The sequence below is a fragment of the Montipora foliosa genome, chromosome 12 (genome assembly GCF_036669935.1).
Source record: "Montipora foliosa isolate CH-2021 chromosome 12, ASM3666993v2, whole genome shotgun sequence".
NCBI lineage: Eukaryota > Metazoa > Cnidaria > Anthozoa > Scleractinia > Acroporidae > Montipora > Montipora foliosa.
Window position 1 is genome coordinate 29,509,456 of NC_090880.1, and position 19,403 is coordinate 29,528,858.

General features: G+C 39.7%; 1 protein-coding gene across 2 annotated transcripts; it reads left to right on the plus strand.

The window, feature by feature from the left end:
• Positions 1-2,588: 2,588 nt before the first annotated feature.
• Positions 2,589-13,438, plus strand: LOC137978977 (uncharacterized skeletal organic matrix protein 5-like). 2 transcript variants are annotated; one of them, XM_068826113.1, is made up of 6 exons: positions 2,589-2,694; positions 6,053-6,167; positions 6,384-6,429; positions 8,693-8,819; positions 11,227-11,903; positions 12,360-13,438. In XM_068826113.1, the coding sequence occupies exons 1-5, from the start codon at positions 2,692-2,694 to the stop codon at positions 11,749-11,751; spliced, it is 816 nt and encodes a 271-aa protein (XP_068682214.1). In that variant the 5' UTR covers positions 2,589-2,691; the 3' UTR covers positions 11,752-11,903; positions 12,360-13,438. The 2 variants fall into 2 exon arrangements, with proteins under 2 accessions (XP_068682214.1, XP_068682215.1); XM_068826114.1 differs by lacking the exon at positions 2,589-2,694 and adding an exon at positions 5,182-5,194.
• Positions 13,439-19,403: the final 5,965 nt, after the last annotated feature.

A 19,403-nucleotide genomic window follows, 5' to 3' on the forward strand; every position in this document is an offset into this window, starting at 1 on the left:
GTTGTTTTCCTGGCTCCACAGCTATGATGCTGGGGTACCAGGCCTCCGAATCCGAGAATGGTTATGATCTCTTTTTAGTTTTTTTTTCGATCCGACCGACCGACCGACCGACCCAATATCAGGAAACGCATTCGACGATAAACGAAAAAAAAAAAAGGATGGCCTTACCAAATAAAATTGAAGCAAAATAATACCTTTTTGTAGTGGAATAATGAATCTCTTATTCGACGGTTTAACATATAATACTCGCGGACATTTTGCTCATTGCTCGTACTGCGCAACTCGCAAAATATCCACGCGCATTATATCGTAAAGGCCGATACACGTGGGAGCTTGCTACTGAAACACGCTCCCGGGTAAGTACCCCAACCAGTACACACGAAGGACACGACGAGGGAGCTGAATGATGAAACAACCCGATTGGGGCATGGGAACTTTGAAAGTGAGTTCGCAATGAGTTGTGGATGAAAAAAATAAGCCGATTTGATTGGCCAACTGGAGACACGCCATGTCACGGCAAGGAAATTTCAGCACACACCAGGGAGCTTGCTCCTGAAACAGACTCGTGCAACAGATTTGCCCCTGGAGCTTGCTCCCTCATATCAAACCAGTTTGATACGAGGGAGCAAAACTCGGGAGGAAAAGTTTTGTTGCGCAACATATTTTTTTGCTAGAAATCGTTGGTGCAGACGAGGGAGCTTTGCTCCGGGAGCGTGTTGCAGGAGCGTGCTGCGGGAGCAAGCTCCCTCGTGTGTACCGACCTTAAACCATCGAATAAGATGTATTTATTGCACTGTTTTATCAGGGGCACCCAACGTCAATTTTCGGAAAATATCTGTTCGGAAGACGATTTGAGATCTAGAATTTTCGGAACATTTGTTGTAAAATTTCTTGCTTGCCTGCCAGTCCTAGGATTTTCGAACATCTAAAAAATGGTATAATTGCCCATTTTTAACAGATTTTTACCCTAAAAAGGTCACTTAGAATTTCCGGGAGCCTTTTTTCTGCCTGAAATTTTCGAAAAGATAAGTTTTGATCCCTATAATTTTCAGATCACTAGACTTTCAGCTAGGAGATCCGAACAGATGACAAATTTTTAGGGGATAAAAATATGCCTATATCTACTGTTTAAATACTAAAATACGTTTAACAACTGTATTTTTAAGTGGTTTTGAACAGTATTCTCGTTGGGTGCCCCTGTTTTATCGTCAAATTGCTAGAAAAATCTTTTGCTCAGAATTTTTCCCAGTTAAATTCAGGATCCGTTAATGACAGAAATCCCAGAGGTAAGTTAAACTCTTTATTTGACGGTATCACAATCTTCTTAAAGCTATTTTCAGTGGCAAAAGGCGAAATATATTCTGCTTCGAGAAGGAACAAACTGAACGTTGCTGTTAATTCTCCCAAAAACCAATTTATTATTACATTTTGACGTATGATATACGATAATGGACTACAAAGCTAATATTTAAAACTAATAACATTTAAAGGCCTATGGAAAACGTCGAACTTTTCATGTGCCGAATCTATTGCAAATGAGCCGATAACAATATACATTTTTCTCATTTGCATTGGATTCGGCACTTGAAAAGTTCGACGTTTGCCCTAGCCCTGGGTTTAATATTGCAGGTAAATACTGTGACACTTCAACACAAGAATTATTTACTTCGGAGGTATGAATTTTCAGAAGTAGATGACAATTAATATTTAGCAGATGTTCTCATAAAACAAGTCATTTCCGTCCTTCGTGCGGAACGTTCTTGAGTATTTTATATACTTTATCAAGCAAGGGTGTAGCGTGAGATTTAGAACGTGTACGCACACAAAGAATGTTTCGAGCGCCAGAGGTGCTCCAAACCAGGGAGCTCTGGGGCATTTTCCCCCCAGAAAATTTAAAATTTTATTGTCTCGCAAATGCCATTTCCGACTATTTCCGAAGGACATTTCAATAAATATATGCGAAGGAAAATGCTTCCCTTCTGTTGAATTTTCCGCAAGTTACAACACAAACAGGGGGTTTACATGCAAAGGGCAAGACGTCGCAACCTCTGTTATAACATCATCATCATCATAACCTTTTCTTAAAAAACAAAAAATAACCAGGAACTGGAGACTGGTGATGAGAATGACACTATAGGGGCCTCGGAGGGCTTTTACTTATAACAGAAAATTTTTTTTCAAAAAATCCTACCAATTTCTCAAGTACGCACGTGCGTCATGATTTGCGTAAAGGACGCTACGCCACTGTCAAGGAGTTGGCAAGACTTGTTAACTAACCATCAAATTATCGTCAAACTTTTTCAATTTCTCTCTCTTTTAATAACGGAAGTTAAACTCATGTTGTCAGATATGAACTTTCAGTGGCGCTGAAGTTTCCTAATTTCTGTAATCATATGAGATTATTGTCATCAATATTAAATAAATTGGTTTCCCCTGACAGTCATTGCGCTTGTGTTAGGTAGGGTGTTGATAAAGAACGAAGCAAGCATTTAGTGAGCGTGGTGTGATCTTGTGAGTTTTTAGCAAACATTTCCACTGATCATGCAGTAAAAGCTAATAGCAATCGTCGCTCTTGTACGTATCGTCGGGATTTAACTTTAGTCGGTCATTTACTCACCATGTTATCGCGTGTCACATGCTATTTTCTCCACTTCGTTTTGTTTTCTGTGATACGAGAAGGAATTCGTACAGATGGTAAGTTGTCTTTTCGTTTATCCACGTTTCAAGTTGTTTCTCTCCTGTCCTGGATTTTTTTTTCAGTATTTTTTTTTTCAAAGGAGAACTGTTTCCACATATCTACTATTCCATCAAGTTTCAGTGTTGTTTTAAGTCAAAGTAAAATAGCTTTATCAACACTACTAGAATCTTCACTCTTTAACGTATCGTCGGGATTTAACTTCAGACTGTGTCAGTCATTTACTCACCACGTTATCGCGTGTCATATGCTATTTTCTTCTCTTCGTTTTGTTTTTTGTGATACGAGAAGGAACTCGTGCGGTTGGTAAGTTATCTTTTCCTTTATCCACGTTTCAAGTTGTTTCTGTCTTGTCCTGGAGTCAATTTAATAAAACTTTTACACGTCTGAGTCTGAGAACAATAGCTACACTTGTAAATTACACGTGTAAAAGTTTTATTATTATTTTTTTTTGCGAATGAGGACTTTTTCCACATATATCTACATAACTACCACTCCATCATGTTTCAGCGTTGTTTCAAGTTAAAGTAAAATAGCTATATCAACACTACTAGAATTTGAAGCTTTCATTTGTGTGCCGGTCGTGTGCGTTAAGGAACCCCACTGGAAACACCATGTCGCCACCGTATCGTCAATTAAAGCAATTCTTTTTGCAAAGGGGCGTTTCGACATGGATAATTTTTACTTGAAGATATCAAGTGTATTATAATTGAAGCGAAGATAAAGGATGTAACTTGTTGTTCAACAAGATAACTATTACAAAGATCATCGTCTTCAAGAATTGCTCCCGCCAAAAACGGTTACACCAGCTTCCTCGGATAAAGGATCGGAGAAATTCAAAAAGTCGTTTATGACCAGATGCCTGCTTAAATTTATATAACGCGGTTACCTTGGTTATCTTATTTATCTTGTAAATTTTGTACACACTGTATTAACGCAATGTTTCTCCTTTAAACATATTAAGACTTTAAAGCCTCACGTCTGTTGAGACTAGTTTTTAATAAAGACTTTATATTGAATTTCTAGTCAACAACATGCAAGGGAAAACAACAAAGAAAAAATACTGTTTCGGAGTGGGACATTGTTGAAGAAACACTGTTTCCTTAACTTATTTGCGGGGGACGCACAACATGTGTTCCGAAAGAAAAGTCGGTTGACGAGATCGAGAAGCAGAAATGTTTTCAATTCTTCTCAGAAGTAATTTGGCATGGTACTCGAGAATTGATTCCACGTTTGCGCACTGTAATATCTCTCTTTCGGGGTTAGGCTTTTTTGAAAAACAGGCAAATTCGGATTTTTTTCCTCTCCGCTTGTTTTTTCCATAGGAGTACGTAATGAGTTGGTCCCGGTTAGTATAATTAAGCTCAAATATGTTTCTCCTATTTCAGTCGCAACAAAGAAAACTCTCGACGGCCAAGCGAGCAGCAGTTAGTATAGCATCGGACAGCCTAAAAGAAGATCGCGGTGGGCCGAACCTGGAAACTTAGGAATCCCTGAATCGTTGAGAAATGACTGAAAAACTAAAGAAAATATTGGATTTGAAATGAAAGCTGCAAATATTTTAGATAACGTTGTCATAGAATCCATAAATGTCCACGAAGAAGGTTCTAATACACAGAGATTAAAAAAAAAACCGCATAGAAATGCGTCATGATTTACACAAAAAAATGACTGTGCTATAAGAATGCTAAACCATGTTATTCCCGATTAAGTTTGCTCTACTATCACACACTCGTGATGATAACTAGATCAAATTCCGGCGGACTTTCCCTAAGTATTTCGAATATACATAGTTGTGCAGAGCCTGGTGAAGAGGTTAGTGGTGCTTACTATTTGATGGAAAATCACGGTGGGAGTGATCATGCATTCTGTAAGCGATTTTCCAAAAATACTTCAGTTGTAATGCTCTAGTTTCAAATCTCTGTTTCCAAGGCTTACCTTCTCTCATCGCTCGATTTCACAAAAAAAAAGGGCCCGGAAATTCAACAATCGGTAAACTTGATGATACAGGAATTTCCGAAATTCCGTTTGGAGTACCTCTGGACACATTTTCCAAACAAACTCTCCGGAAAATGACTGTTCCATTTGGCATTTAACCAAAATTTCCAGGACTTTTGACTGAATGGTATGCCCTCGAACTTAATTGACAGATATGATATGAATGTTGCCGCCAGAATTATTAATTCTAAAATTTTCATGCTGTCACGTGGTACAGGATTAAACACATAGTATCACCCACATGTGCCACAAGATGTGTTTGTAAGAGACGACTCGCATTATCTGAATGTGCCAAGAGTTGGTACACACACGGTTGCCGATGTCTTTGACTGCACTTTTGAATGTCTGTCATCCCTCTTGCCTGTCTTTCAACATGGCTGCATCAAGAGGAGCTGATGACAAGCTCTGCTGCGAGTTGCTGTCTTCTGATCAATACAGAGCCCCCGAAGAATTTAGGGTTAACGCAACTTCGCAACGTCGCAACTTCACTTCTCTGTTCAGGTGAGATTTACGAAAGGGACAAGTGTTCCAAGAAATTATCTCAGCTGGGAGCAGGTGCTCCGAACTCAATGGCTTCATGGCTCAGTTGTTAGAGCATTGCACCGGCATCTCAGAGGTCACGAGGTCGTATCCCGTTGAAACCAACTGACTTTTTCAGGTGTCTGTAAAAGACAATTAATTTGCTTAAATTGTCCAGTTATGTGCGACGATCACTTCGTCCTTTCGTCTCTAATTAACCCACGCTTCATTTAACGTGAGATTTGTATCCTTGCTTAAATTTCGCATATGGAACCGGGCGGCCAAAACAATTAATGTTCCTATAACAATGTAGAAGTGTCCAAAGTCGGATAATGGGGCATCGTTGCTCAGACAATTATCGTGTGTTCAACTTACACTGTAAACGTCAATAATTTATTTACAATAACGTCTGAAGAAGGTTGTTTGAATCCTGACATGAAGAGTTGCTTCCACAATGAAAACAAACGTCGCGTTAAGATCGTTGAAACACCATTTGTAAAGGCAACACAAGTACTTCAAGAATTACCCAGCAGCACGTGAAAAGCCTACACGTCAAGAAACGTATAATTAGCTGCTCGACGTCCACCATTTCATGGCCTTCGCTAACAACTTGGCTCGGTTCTCCAAGCACTTGTGATCACGTGACTGCTATTAAATCTTGGCATGACAATACTCGTATCTCAGCATGCTCATGTCAACGAATAAAAGGATTGACGTGTATAAAAAATAATAACAAAAACAAGTTCGAGAAAAACAGAAAGAATAACCGAAACTCGGTCATTATGTCGAAGTTAAACGATTTTCCGTAGTGTATAAAAGACGATTTTTTTCCCATTTCAGACACAATGTGCCTCCTCATCTTGCCAAAACGGAGGTACATGTGTACCAGACTTGAAAAATAAAGCTTTCCGCTGCAACTGTAGGATTGGCTTCACGGGAGATAACTGCGAAATAGGTCAGTATTTGATGTCGCTTTAAATCGAGCTGCTGGGGTTACCAAGCAGTTTGCGTCCGTACCTGTGATCTTCTGAATGGCATGTTGATGCTGAAAGTGTTGATCAAGTAGCAGCAAGTTTTTCTGTTTTGTATTACCATTAGTTTTTTCCTCTGTCATTTTGAAAAGAAACTGGTTAAATCACTGTTGAACTAGCTGTTTTTGTTTCTCTTTCAGCTGCCTCATGCAAAGCCCTGTTCGAAGCTGATACTGAGCAGGACAAGTAAGTGAATTGCATTTCTTTTCCGAAACACTGACGAAAAATCACTCTATTTTCATTGGACGAGAGCAGTTCAGTTTCATCAAGAGAAAATGAGGGGACAGAGAAGGAGGCTCCCGGTCCAGCCCTTGGGATATGTCATGTCCACGAAAGTTATTTTTAGACGAGCGGAAGTCTTCCGAGACGTCCGCATGCAAGCCAACCTCGGCCTGATGTTTGAAAGAAAATACATATTCATCAGCCTTCCACGTGCGCCATCATTTTCTCTTTTCACTAAGAACCCGAGAGCGAGGCAAGACTGCATGCGGACGTCTCAGAAGACGGACGTCCGCTAGAACAAAGACTTCCGCTCGTCTAAAAATAACTTTCGTGGACATAACATATCCCGGCCAACGCCTTGTGCCTCCTTCTCTGTCCCCTTATTTTCTCTTGGTTTCATTAAGTCCGTAAATTATGTTGCTATGGCGACCAAACGCGCATTACCAAAGGCCTTCAAATCAGAACAAAAATGACCGACTATAGTTTAGCTATTCTTAATGCACACAACGTAAAAACCAAAACGAAACGTAATAAATTATGATAAAAGAACAGCACTCAAGTGTAGTTGAAAGTTTTTCATAACGAAACGCGATCGAGAACAATATAAACAAAAAACTCGGGGGATCTCCTCGTTCCTTTTTCACAACCAAATTTATTTACATTGTTTTTCAAGCCGGAAAGCGTTTGAACAAGAGATAAATGAATTTCAGAATCGCGTAGTTTTCTTTTCAATATCTCGGGCGCCGCTTCGTTTTGCTTTCAGTTACGGTTTCCCTGTTGATACAAAGCAAACCCTTTTTCTGGAAAAATAATAGGGAAACCGTAACAAGTCACAATTATTCAAGTGAAACAACTGAGTAATTTTCTTCCCCGATGTAGTTCACTTGGAAATGCTATTTCATGGTATTCTTTCTTCTTCTTAGATGCATCCTTGTCAGTCTTCTCAACATCGCGAAGGTGTTCGCGGAATCGGTCGCCTATTCATCTACCTGTCTCGCCAATGTATAATTTATTGCATAACCTACAGGTTATGCAATAAATGGCATTTGCTGAGGTACATGTGAAACGATCGGTGGTCTTAACAGATCGCTTAGATCCCGATATTTTGCTAGTGTTAAGAGTGAAAGGACAAGTTTTGCATCATAAGAGCGCGCATTTGAAAGTGCCGGGTTGTTAGTTAGTTTTGAGCGCGCTTCTAACTAACGCGTTTGAATGAAATAACTGGAGTTTGCGAAAAGATTCTACCAGTCTCGGGATCATTTTGGAGTAATTTAAAGTTATTAAGAATGATACTTTTGACTGCGTAATTATGAGGATGGAAAGTGAGGGTGACGAAATGTACTTGACAAACGTACCTGACGAAACTTATACCGGACAAACAAATTCTTTATTGCCGCTCCGAACTCCGAAGAATGACAAGGATGTATCTAAGCCAGTCGCTCGTTATTTTAATCTCCCTAACCACTCCAAAAAACACATGGCTATCTGCGGCCTTTCCCTACATCAAGGTACGACGGAAAGCCGCAAGAATCTGGAACATAAATTCATCTTCCAAATCGGCACCCTTAATCCCCACGGTATTAACGAACGCTTTTCATTTAACTAATGTATCCTATTTTTCACGTTGTCATGTTACCACCACTAGCGTAGCTCCTACTCCACTATAAAAACTACACACAACCCATAATTTCTCGATTCGCTCTGACGAAGGGCTAACGCTCGAAACGTCAGCTTTTAGAATCCCTGTGCGGTGGTAAACTTACATTATCAACTCCGTTGATGAAAGAAATATATCACACAGTAGTATGAAGGTCTAAATCTAAAGTCTCATAGAACAAACCATTGCTAAATGAAATCTTACGGGAAGCGCCTAAAGAAGGCGTCCATTCGAATATGTACTCGAGAGAGCAAAATTATGGCAAAGGAAAGGAAACCAGACCACACACAACGGAGTTATAGAGTCATGTAGGGGTGTCAACTCCATTTTACACTCTTGACTATTATATTTTGTTTAGTTTTGTTTACATTGGCTAAGGACATTTTTGTTTTCATAATGTAACGTACCCCCCCTGTTTATATTTTTCAAACACCCCCCCCCCCGCCCCCCAACAAGTTTTTGTGAACGCTCCCTTATGAACACAACGTATTTGCTTTAAATACGCGTGTTCAACCTTTCAAAACGCGATTATCGAATGCATAGTTAATTCCTAAACCGTCCAATTTACAGATTTAACACAAGCGTGCTTACCACACTTCACGTGGACTCCGGTCTAACTTCCGTTTTGTGTCACTTTGGAGATTTCGGATGCGGAGCTGGAGGATGGACACCGGTCATGAAGATCGATGGAAACAAGGTACATACGGGGCGTCAAGTGACAAATGCCACTCAGAAAATAGGAAAGACAGTGGCATACATACACTAATTTGTTCTAATATAAAATATATTCTTAAAAAGGCCTTTCTTAAAACTGTTTGGGTCTTTCAAACTTGCGATCTGCAGCAAGACAATTTCATTGCAATTGATTGATTCCCCGATAATAAAGAAAGCTCTTTGTCTCATTGGCAACCTACAATCAGTAGTGTCAATGCTTCCAGATCCCCTAGTTTCCTGCCATGAATATATCAAAGCGTTTGACAAAATAGTTAGATAAGTACTCCAGGGCCATTCCATTCATACATTTAAAAGCTAAAACAAAATCAATAAACAGAATTTTGTCTGAAAATTTTAACCATCGAAGTGATTATCGGCCCTCTGAAATATAATCAAACTTTGTCAGTCTTAACACAAGTCTGGCTGCAAAGTTTTGAACCAAGGGCGGATCTAGGGGTGGTGCACTGGGTGCACGTGCCCCCCCCCCCCCCCCCCCCCGTCGGTTCCCAAAAAAAAAAAAACGTTTTAGTTAAAAAATTCTAAAATTTACAAACGAAATAAAAAACCTAAATAACAGACAGCGGTCCGTTGCGCCTTAAAACCGCTAGTTTTCGGGGTTTTGGCGGAATAAAATGGTGCCAGAAGTGAATGCTTGCCAATTAGTTAGATCTTTTGCGCCGCCAGTTTGCTTTCGTAGCAGTGGTCAGCGTAAACCACCAATTAACACAGCCTCATTGTCATTCCATTTTCCGCCATTTGACCTTTCCATCGATCGTCAAGCTAGCTGAAGAAAATCATAATAATGCAAAGTTCTGTCGCAGGATTTTTTCAAAAGACGCAAGCGCCTGAAATTACTGTCATGTTACACTCATAATTCTTCCTAGTAATGTAAGCTAAAAAACGGCAAAGCGAATTAAGCTGCTAGAGGATATTAAAAGGACAAAAACTGCATTAACTTAGATTTTTATTTGTCTCATCATTTACAGATTTATCATACTACAGCCCTAACCCTCTTAAAAGCATGTGTTATACATTGTCTAACATATAAAGATTGGGCGTCCTGTGCATTTTCGTCTGACATGTGCACCCCTTAGCCAAAATCCCAGACCCGCCCTTGTGAACCTACTGCAGCTTATGTATACAGTGATTTTAATGATTAAAAATTAACTGAAATTTATATGGAAAACAACTGCTGTGTGGCAAGCTTGCCATCCAGCACAAAATTCTCTTACATTTTGCAAACTTTCAAACTGCGCTCCAAAATCACGCACTAAACGTCAGTGGCCTCAAAATTCACCTTCTCACTAATTTCATCGCGCTCTTTCTATTTCTGACATCTATATTGTACCAAGACCATTTTTATGATTGAAAGGTCATCTGACACGGTCATGAAAAGGCCGGTCCACTAGCCAGAAATTCCCGTGAATTTAAGTCATGCGCAGTCAATTTTCGTTAAGCTAGCACTTCAGAAGCTGAATTAAATTTTCTTAGGTTCAAAAGTTTATTTAAAGTTACCGCATCTAAAATTACACCTTGACCTTTTTTGGACATAAAGTAGGTTAACACGTTAAGTATATCCGAACAATTATGCGGTGTGTAAACACGAATTTGTTTGTAATGGTTACCACTCTAATAGCTATCACAAAACGCATAAGGCTGAAAAATATTTGAACTTTTTCTGAATAAAATATTGCTATAAAGACAAAGATACAACTGTTTTTAAAGACATGGTATATTAATAAAACAACCATTGTTCGAAAACAAAGAGATAGAAATTGGATTGAATTACTTGCCTCCTTAATTCCACATGGCAACTGCACAAGCACGGAAATGATTTCCAGACTCCTTTATATGCTACCAGAAAAAAACGGAGAAAGTTTGGGCATGAGTTTCAGAAGGTTATCATTTCAAACAGGCTGTGTTTTTTTTTTTTTTTTTTGGCGAAAAGGTTTCTTTTTTAAAAAAAAAGAATATACCAAATTTATTATGAACTTTATCTCAAATATTTCAAAATGTTCCCCTACACTAAGTAAAACCCTAAAAATGGGAAAAAATAGAAATTTCTTGAACAATAGGAGAAAATGGGAAGCAGACCAAAAAATATTTAAAAATAGGAACTTGACTCCCTGGAGGTATGATATTGTGATTTACTCCAACCTGCCTTTGTTCCATGAATCGCAAGGCTTCCTGCACCCTCCGCCTAGATCCTCCCCTGGCTAATGTTGTCGCTGGTCGCTAATACAGGCAGCAAATATGCGAAGCCCCGAATGAAATGATCCCTCCAGAGTTAACGTACTCCAAACACGCCATTTCAACCGGCCATGATTACTAAAACGTAGCTTGAATGTCTGATCCTTTTTTTTAGAGCTTCATTCCTTGTTTTTGTACAGCAAACTTTCCTCTACGATTCGAGTTTTTGGAGCAACAAGACATCCTACAACCTTCCTGGAGGACAGACTGGGTTCGACATACAAGAAACAAAGTTACCAACTTACTGGAACACATCCTTCAACAAGATCTGTCTCGGTATGAAGATCTCTGCCGCACAACATTCAAATTTCGTTGTCATTAACAGATCAGCTGATTCTCTCTATTCGCTGATTGCCGATGGGCAATATCGCAACGTAAAACTTGGCCTGGCTGAATGGAAGAAGCTAATTGGTCCACAGGCTTCCTTACAAACAAGTTGTCTAAAGGAGGGGTTTAATGTTCTGTGTAGCGCTACCAGCCACTCCAAAGCAAGAATTGGCATTGTTCGTAACGACGCCAACGAGTGTGATTATTGTGACTCAAGGCTTGGCTTTGGCACTGGAGGTCAATACGACACCACCAGTTCGTGTGGAAACGAGGCCCAGTACGGAGGTGACAACGGTGACAAGAGTATCAAAGCTATGGGATATATTTTGGTGCAGTAAGTTGTCTCTTCAGGGACTGCTACACCCTGTAATCATTTAAGTAGACAGTGCTATTTACTAGGATAGAAACACTTAACCTTATCAGCACCGAATGGCAGCGATCTAAATTTTTTTTAACGGAAACCTCTAGTAGAGCCTTCAAAAACCTAACGGTGATGTTACGAGTTCGATTGTTTTGAGGAAAGGTAGCTTGCAAACAAAACTGAACGCAGGGTTGTCGGAACAACAACAAGAAGATTTATTCCAAAAATGAACGTAGTTTCCACGAAGTAAAACTCTGAATAACACGTATTCGACAAACTTACACGGCCTCCGCCAACTTGAATAAACACAGCTTCTGTCACACTTGAATAAACACGGCCAACGCCAACTCTCTTCGCTTGTGAAAAACTAGTTAGAAAAACACTCCGCTTGGACTCGTCTACTTATATACTCTGACAATAAACTTCTAGAACTTTCTAAATTAGTAATGAATCTAATTATAGAAAGATTACAAAACACACCGATTTAGAAACGCTTACGCACGAACCTAAAAATAAACAAACTACGAACTCTCGCGAAGCTTCTAGACAGTAACGCTAGTCACGCAATGCTATTTTTCGTAACAGGTAACGAAACGTTTCTCAGTACACACAAAAGAAGACATTATCGGTAGTGAACAACTGTTAAACAAAGTTGGTTTTAAAAAGGAACTTTCTCAGAATGACCAAGCTATTTCTGGAAGAGTCAGTTTGGAAGAACAAGTTAGTAAATTTCGGATCGCAAAAATTACAATGATGGTTCTGCATGGTGACTGTATGGTTAATACTCATCTGTTTCACATATTGTATTATGACATAGGTAGTTTAGCAAGGACAACGATGATCGAAAACGTTACTCCAAAATATAACTTAGTGCTTACGCTCTCAAGTATTTCGCGCGGTTATTCGGTCTTGTTAACCTTAAAAAATACGGGCAAACTATCCTGTAAGTAGATGGGTACGAACGGTTTTAAAGTTAAAAAAAAAAACAATCAGAAAACTGAATGGTCCATTGTTTTACGCTCACGTTGTCATCAAAACCTACAATTTGGGGATTTCACGTTGCTTTTATGGAGTACGGCAAAGAAAGGCACGAAATTTCCTTTCTTAACCAATCAACTTTTGTGGCGTTGTGTGGCGTTGCAGTCGTCTTAAGATAGTACGCGTGCTTTCATTGGTCAATAGATGAGTTTGCATGAGTATATAAACATGACTGCGTCTCGGGTTTGCATAGCTGCCTCGAATTCTCCCAACCCCCCGAGCGTTGGGATCAGGTTATGACCATCATATAACTGTCGCACTTAGCCTCGCTTTGAAACCGAGGTTGTGAAGTTTCCTATTTGACACTCAGTGGAATAATCAAATTTGAAATTAACTGCTGCAACAAGACAATGATGAAAAGATAAGTTAGGGAACAAGACGACTTAAATCATGCAGCGTTGATTACCGCGTAAGAAATTAATAGCAAATTGATCTACTACTTAGGCTCTGGAGTGTTCGGAAGTGACAAATTAATATTCGATACTTTGGAATAATGAAACATGTCTTTGTAATTACTGTTTCCGGGTCGTAATTAAAAGTTGAATTATGAACAGCACTACCATTTCCTTTGCTTCTTATTATAAGCAGTGGAAGAGTATTTAGTAACTTTCTCGGAGTTTCCATCTGCCGTCGTGGCAACCAGACTAATACTATCAGGGTCTCTTCGTATTCTTCTTCACGAAGTAGGCTCCTTTAAGGTGAACATCGCTGCTGGCTCGTAATTGCAAAGAGCGGACGTTGAAGGCAGTTGATAAACGACACTGGCCACAGAAGAGGCGCCACTCCATGTTTGCAGGTCCCTCCGTTGCATAAGCTGTTCTGTCAGTACGAAAACAGTCTCGTCAATGTTGACTGACTCCAGTTTTAGCTCTAACTTCAATGTAAAACAGGTCAAACTCGTCGCGCACGTTTTTGGCTGTTTCGGTATTTACCTGCCGGGCTCCGCAATCTCTTTTGTTCCCCACGAGAATAATCGGCATGTCACGACTGCATTTTTCGCGAACCATTGCCACCTACCGGCGTACGTTCACAGGCGAATCCCACGAAGTGACGTCAAACACGACAACCGCGCCATGACAGTACTGGGGAAGAGAGCTGGCGGTGTCAAACTGTCCTGATGTATCGACGATTTTAAGAAACACAGATTTGCCTTTGGTTGAAGTCGTTCAGTCGACAACCTGAGCGGAAGTCATCTTCAGAGTCAAGTGACACTTGACTCTGAAGATGACTATCGCTGAGGTTGTCGAAACGTCAGTCAATGTCATCTTCTCAGGACTAAACTCAACGGACGATCGTACTATACTTAATTATTGTTCCATGTGTTCCAGGATGCCAAGAACACGCTCCTGGTTTTACCATGCAAGGGGCCCTAATATCGAATATCACGGAGCGCCATTGCGTTTGAGGTCCATATTTCATTGTAACCATTGTTTTGCAGACTGTCCCTCAGAGCCTTCGTAATAACTGCGTTTGAAACCCCAAATGCAAATACAAAGCGACCTCAGATATATTTTCTTCAACAATATGAAAGCGATAGTTCCCCTCCCTTCCGGTTGTTTTCAAGGCTTATCCAGGATCGCTGATATATCCGAGTTGAATGCTGGAAAAGCGCTGCTCGCTCATGAAAATTTTCTTTCATTTTAATTGGATATTTTGCTGCATGAAAACTGAAACACAAAGAAATAACAACAACTTTTCTTGTAGAGTTTAATGAATTGCAGAGTTTGAAACAGGGCCTCGAATTCCAGCCATCGCACCCTATAGGAATGAGTAAGTTCCCACTGAGCTATTGAAGCAGCTGAAATCACATAATTGTTTTGAGTAAAACAAATGATTACTTTGTCGTGTCGTATCTCATTGAAACGGGCTTCAGTATTGGCCAAAAGCACAATAGAACAAACAAAGGTATCAATGGATTTAGCACAGAAAACAATAGGAAGTACGACACTATACAGGCAATAAAATATAGTGTTCAACAAGAGGTACGACCCTATCCTATCATCCCCCCGCCCCAACAGCGCTCCGTAACAATTCGCTTTCGCTCAATTTTTTTTATGCTATGACATTGTCGAACAATAGCGACCTTAAGCAAGGAGGACCACGACGACTACGAGAACGCTACATAACAATAGGTTTAATTAGGAAAAGCAATAGTTCTACACGCCCTGCACGTGCGTTTTACATTTTGATACATTTCTTTGCCGTTCTTGTCTTGACAACGACGTGAAATGATCAAATTTGAGGTCATGTGGAGGACGAGAGCACTTGACGATGAATTTTCAGTTTTCTCTCTAAATATCAGCACCGTTCTTACCAATTTTATTATTGGAATGTGGATTCATATTCGCCATGCCGAGCAACTTGGAGTAATCGCAAAATTATTACAATAGCGGGAAATAAAATTTTTTAGACAACGTTCTCGTAGCCGTCGTCGTCGTCCTTGCTTAAGGTCCCTATTAATATTATCGTTAGTGAACAATTGTTAAACAAAGTTGATTTTAAAAAGGAACTTTCTCAAAATGGCCAAGCTATTTCTGGACCAGTCAGTTTTGAATAAGAAGTTAGTAAGTCTCGGATCGCAAAATTGTCAATGATGGTTCTGCATGGTGCATTTGGTTAATACTCATCTGTTCCACATATTGTATTACTGGAACACACCCTTCAACAAGATATGTCTCGGTATGAAGATCTCTGCCGAACAATATCCAAATTTCGTCGTCATTAAGAAAAGCAGGTGAGCGCTCATTCACTCTATCGCTGATTGCCGATGGGCAATATCGTAACGTACCACTTGGTCTGGCTGAATGGAAGAAGCCAATTGGCCCACAAGCTTCCTTACAAACAGGTGCTTGTCTTGTTGAGGGGTTTGATGTTCAGTGTAGCTCTACCGGAAGCTCCAAAGCAAGAATTGGCGTTACTCGTAACAACGGAGCCCAGTGCGATTCTTGTGACTCAAGACTCGGCTTTGGCACTGGAGGTTATCATGATCCCACTAATTCGTGTGGAAACGAGGCCCATAATGACAAGCACATAAAAGCTATGGGATATATTTTGGTGCAGTAAATTGTTTCCGAAAGGACTTCTAGACGCTGTAATCAATTAAGTAGATAGTGCTATATTTCCGAAGACAGAAAAGCTTCCATATCAGGAAAGCAGTGATCGACTTTTTAAACTCAAACTCCTCTAGAGTCTTGAAAAACCTTACACAAAGGAATTTCTCAGAGTTACCAAACTATTTCTGGATGAGTTTTTGAATAAGAACTTAGGAAGCGTCGGATCGCAAAAGTTCTGCATAGCGACCGCATTTTTGTTGTTGTTGTTGTTGTCGTTGTTCCACATATTGTATTATAAAAATCTCAAACAGTACACGTGCTTTCATTGGTCACTTAGGCGTGTGTGTATGACAGTACATGATCATGGCTGTCACGCCACGCTCTTCGCTTTCCAAGAGGACGTTATAATTATTTTAGAAAATCATTAGAAGACTTTTTCCGTGTTTGCATAGTCTGAAGAGTTCGGAAGTTAGAATTTGATTCCAAGACATATACAGTTCCCTTACAACAGAACTTGGTCTACGCACTACTGAAGCTGCATGCATATATGAATCTCAAGTACTTGCCACCAACTTTGCAATTGCTAGTACCGATCGAACTGCTCAGTAACAACATAGGAATGGATCTGCTTAGTCTTCTGGGATTATCCTGATGTGTGTAAGACTAAAACAGAGAGAGATCACTGGTCGAAGGAAAGGCCAAATCCACGAATGAAGATAGATTCTGAATCGGAAAACCTATTCAAGGAAACTTTGTAAAAGGGTCTGATTGATCAAGATAAGCTCTTGAATGATATATTTCATGATGAAGCTACGGTAGAGGATTAAGAAAATAACACAAACAGCGGTGATAAACATTGTATTCCACGCATTTTTATAAAACTTGACGTTTCGTATGCTAGTCAACACACATACGAAACGTCAAGTTTTATAAAAATGCTTTGGAATACAATGTTTATCACGGCTGTTTGTGTTATTTTCTTAATCAAGCTACGATGGCCTAAGAACAAGAGTTTATACGATACGGCAGAGGACTTGTGTGAAGCTCTTAGAATGCTCGGGCTCATATACGAGACCGTCACTCATTCCCTGACTGAGTTCGGCCTCAGTATACAATTGAGTAACTTGCTGGTGTTTCTTTATTTCTTGCAAGTAATAGGGAAATCATTGTTCACATTCTTTGCCTCGTTAGCATTCTCGTCCCCAGAGTCACCCGGCCCTCTTAGCCGCTAAAGGCTGAGCACGAAAACCAGTTCTTCCTTTTCGCGTGCGAAAGCCCCTGGGAACGAGAATGTCTCATTAGCACAAGCCTATCGTTTTTCAGTCCGTCAACCGAGAACAAAGTAATGAATATTGAAAGTGCGTTGCATAATGAGATACGACTCTCTGAAAATTTGAACCCGATATTTCTTTGAAAATTCGAAATTTAAACAGGAGAACGTACGGGATCATTAGCTCCGTTGCACCCAAGAATTTACCAGTTTTATTTTGATGGCTAATAACATAACTGGCTCGTTATCAAAGCCAAAAGTCTTAAAGTCTTTGGTGGTAATCAATCCGTGTAAAAAGCATGATGCCTTTTAATTTTAGTAAGGTCGTGTGTTGATGAATCAATGTGTAAACAAGGACTTCAGCAAAGTTTCCTTTACAGTTGTAGTTTAATCAAGTATTTCATTTGTCAGTGTTGTTAATTTGTTTTGAAATGAAAATTCAGTGCTTAAGTGATAATTTAGTGTCGCTCTGTCTTACATGACTCCCGTACTTATCCATGAATTACATACTGAGAATTTCGAGGTCCTCAATTGTGAACCTTTTGCGTCCTTCCCAGGGCAATTGAACGTTACACTGAGCGATATTTAGTAAAGGACAAAAGCAAAGGCACGAACACTGAGATAAGTATATGTCAGCCTTTTCAACCTTCAGTACTGGGAAATTGTTTTGCAACTTCAAAATGTATTTGTTTGCAAAGAAAATGCAACAATTTGAAGGAACAATTGCATCGATACGTCCTCGCATTCTTCTGGCCGGAGAAGTAAATATTTCAACCTCAAAGTGTGTCTTTCCGGTAATTTGAAGGCGTTGTAGAGTTAGTCCATCAAAATCTCTAGTCTGGCCATTTAGTTCTGTCAAATGGAAAGCACCCCAAGTTACTCTTCACAACATGTTTTCGAAATCGTTGTTAAATCTACAATACTCGTCACAAATCGTTGAAACAGACACCGTTTCTCTCGAATTTTCTGGAAAAATCCTGAGATTTCTACTTCACACTGTTTTCCCAACTGAAATGTGCCTTCTCCCTCCCCAATGTTGAGCCACGCGTGTTTGTGATACCCAAATCAACATTGGGGAAGGGGAAAGCGCCACAAGGGTTTCAAGATTTTTGACGAGTATTGTAGCTACGGGGAGTCTCGCAATTGGGAATTCCTCGAAGACCAGAGGACGTTAAACGGCTGGAACGATTAGAATCAATGTGTTATCATTTCTGAAAAGTGAGGAAATAATTTCTTCTACTACATCGCAAGGAATAACACACTTCCCCCCCCCCCCCCAAAAAAAAAAAAAAAGAAAAGAGTGTATTGCGTGCGCGACAAATGAAACCATTCTTTAGTTTACTTTTACTGGGTACAGCTCAGTATCACTAACCATTAGCATCATTTACAAAGTGCCGCACATTGATTGCGTATCAAATAAAAATAGGTTGCTTGCTTATTAAGGTCCATTGAACAGCTCAAATACCCAACCAAGCACTACGCGTGTAAACTGTCTTTCCACTACAAACGCATCTCCGGCGCTTCATAGAAAAGCGCTTAAAAAATGGCAAGGTATTCTGCTGTTTTTTTTTTTTTTCTGATCAAAATCCATTTTAATGTCACAAGATCGTGACAATCTCCCCTGAGCATCGTCGAAATTTATATTTTCAGTAACAAAAGGCGAAATTCTGCTTCGGTAAGGCTCATCAGTTGGCTGAAGAGGAGCCAACGTGCAATGTTCAGCTTACTTAATTGCTAATTGAACGTTGTTGGTATTTACGCCAAACACCAATCACTGAATTATATCATTTTGACGTATGACATACGATAATGGACTACAACGCTAAATTTAAAAAGCAATATTATATTTAAGTTTAATGGCAGGTTAATAATTCACTTCAACTCAAGAATTGTTTATTACGGAAGTATGAATCTTCAGACGTAGATGACAATGTAGCAGATGTTCTCACAAAACAACTTGTTTTCATTTTTTGGCAGGAACGCTCTTGCGTATTTTTAAACTACTTTTATATCACGGAGTTGGTAAGACTCGTTAAAACCGGCTATCAAATTATCGTCAAACTTTCTTCAATTTCTCCTACTCTTTTAATAACTGAAGTTAAACTAATGAAGTGAGTTATGAAGGTTCAGGCTGTGGCGCTGAAGTTTCCCAATTTGGCTGATGAGATTCTCGTCATCAATATTTAACAAATTGTTTTTGGTCTGACAATCACTGCGCATGTGTTAGGGTATTGATTAAGGACGAAGCAAACATTTAATGAGGCGTGG

Excerpts from the sequence above, each read along its gene's own strand:
- LOC137978977 (XM_068826113.1), top strand. Across the intron at positions 6,168-6,383 it reads GGGAGATAACTGCGAAATAG|CTGCCTCATGCAAAGCCCTG; the intron begins GTCAGTATTTGA and ends TTTCTCTTTCAG. Across the intron at positions 8,820-11,226 it reads TGAAGATCGATGGAAACAAG|CAAACTTTCCTCTACGATTC; the intron begins GTACATACGGGG and ends GTTTTTGTACAG.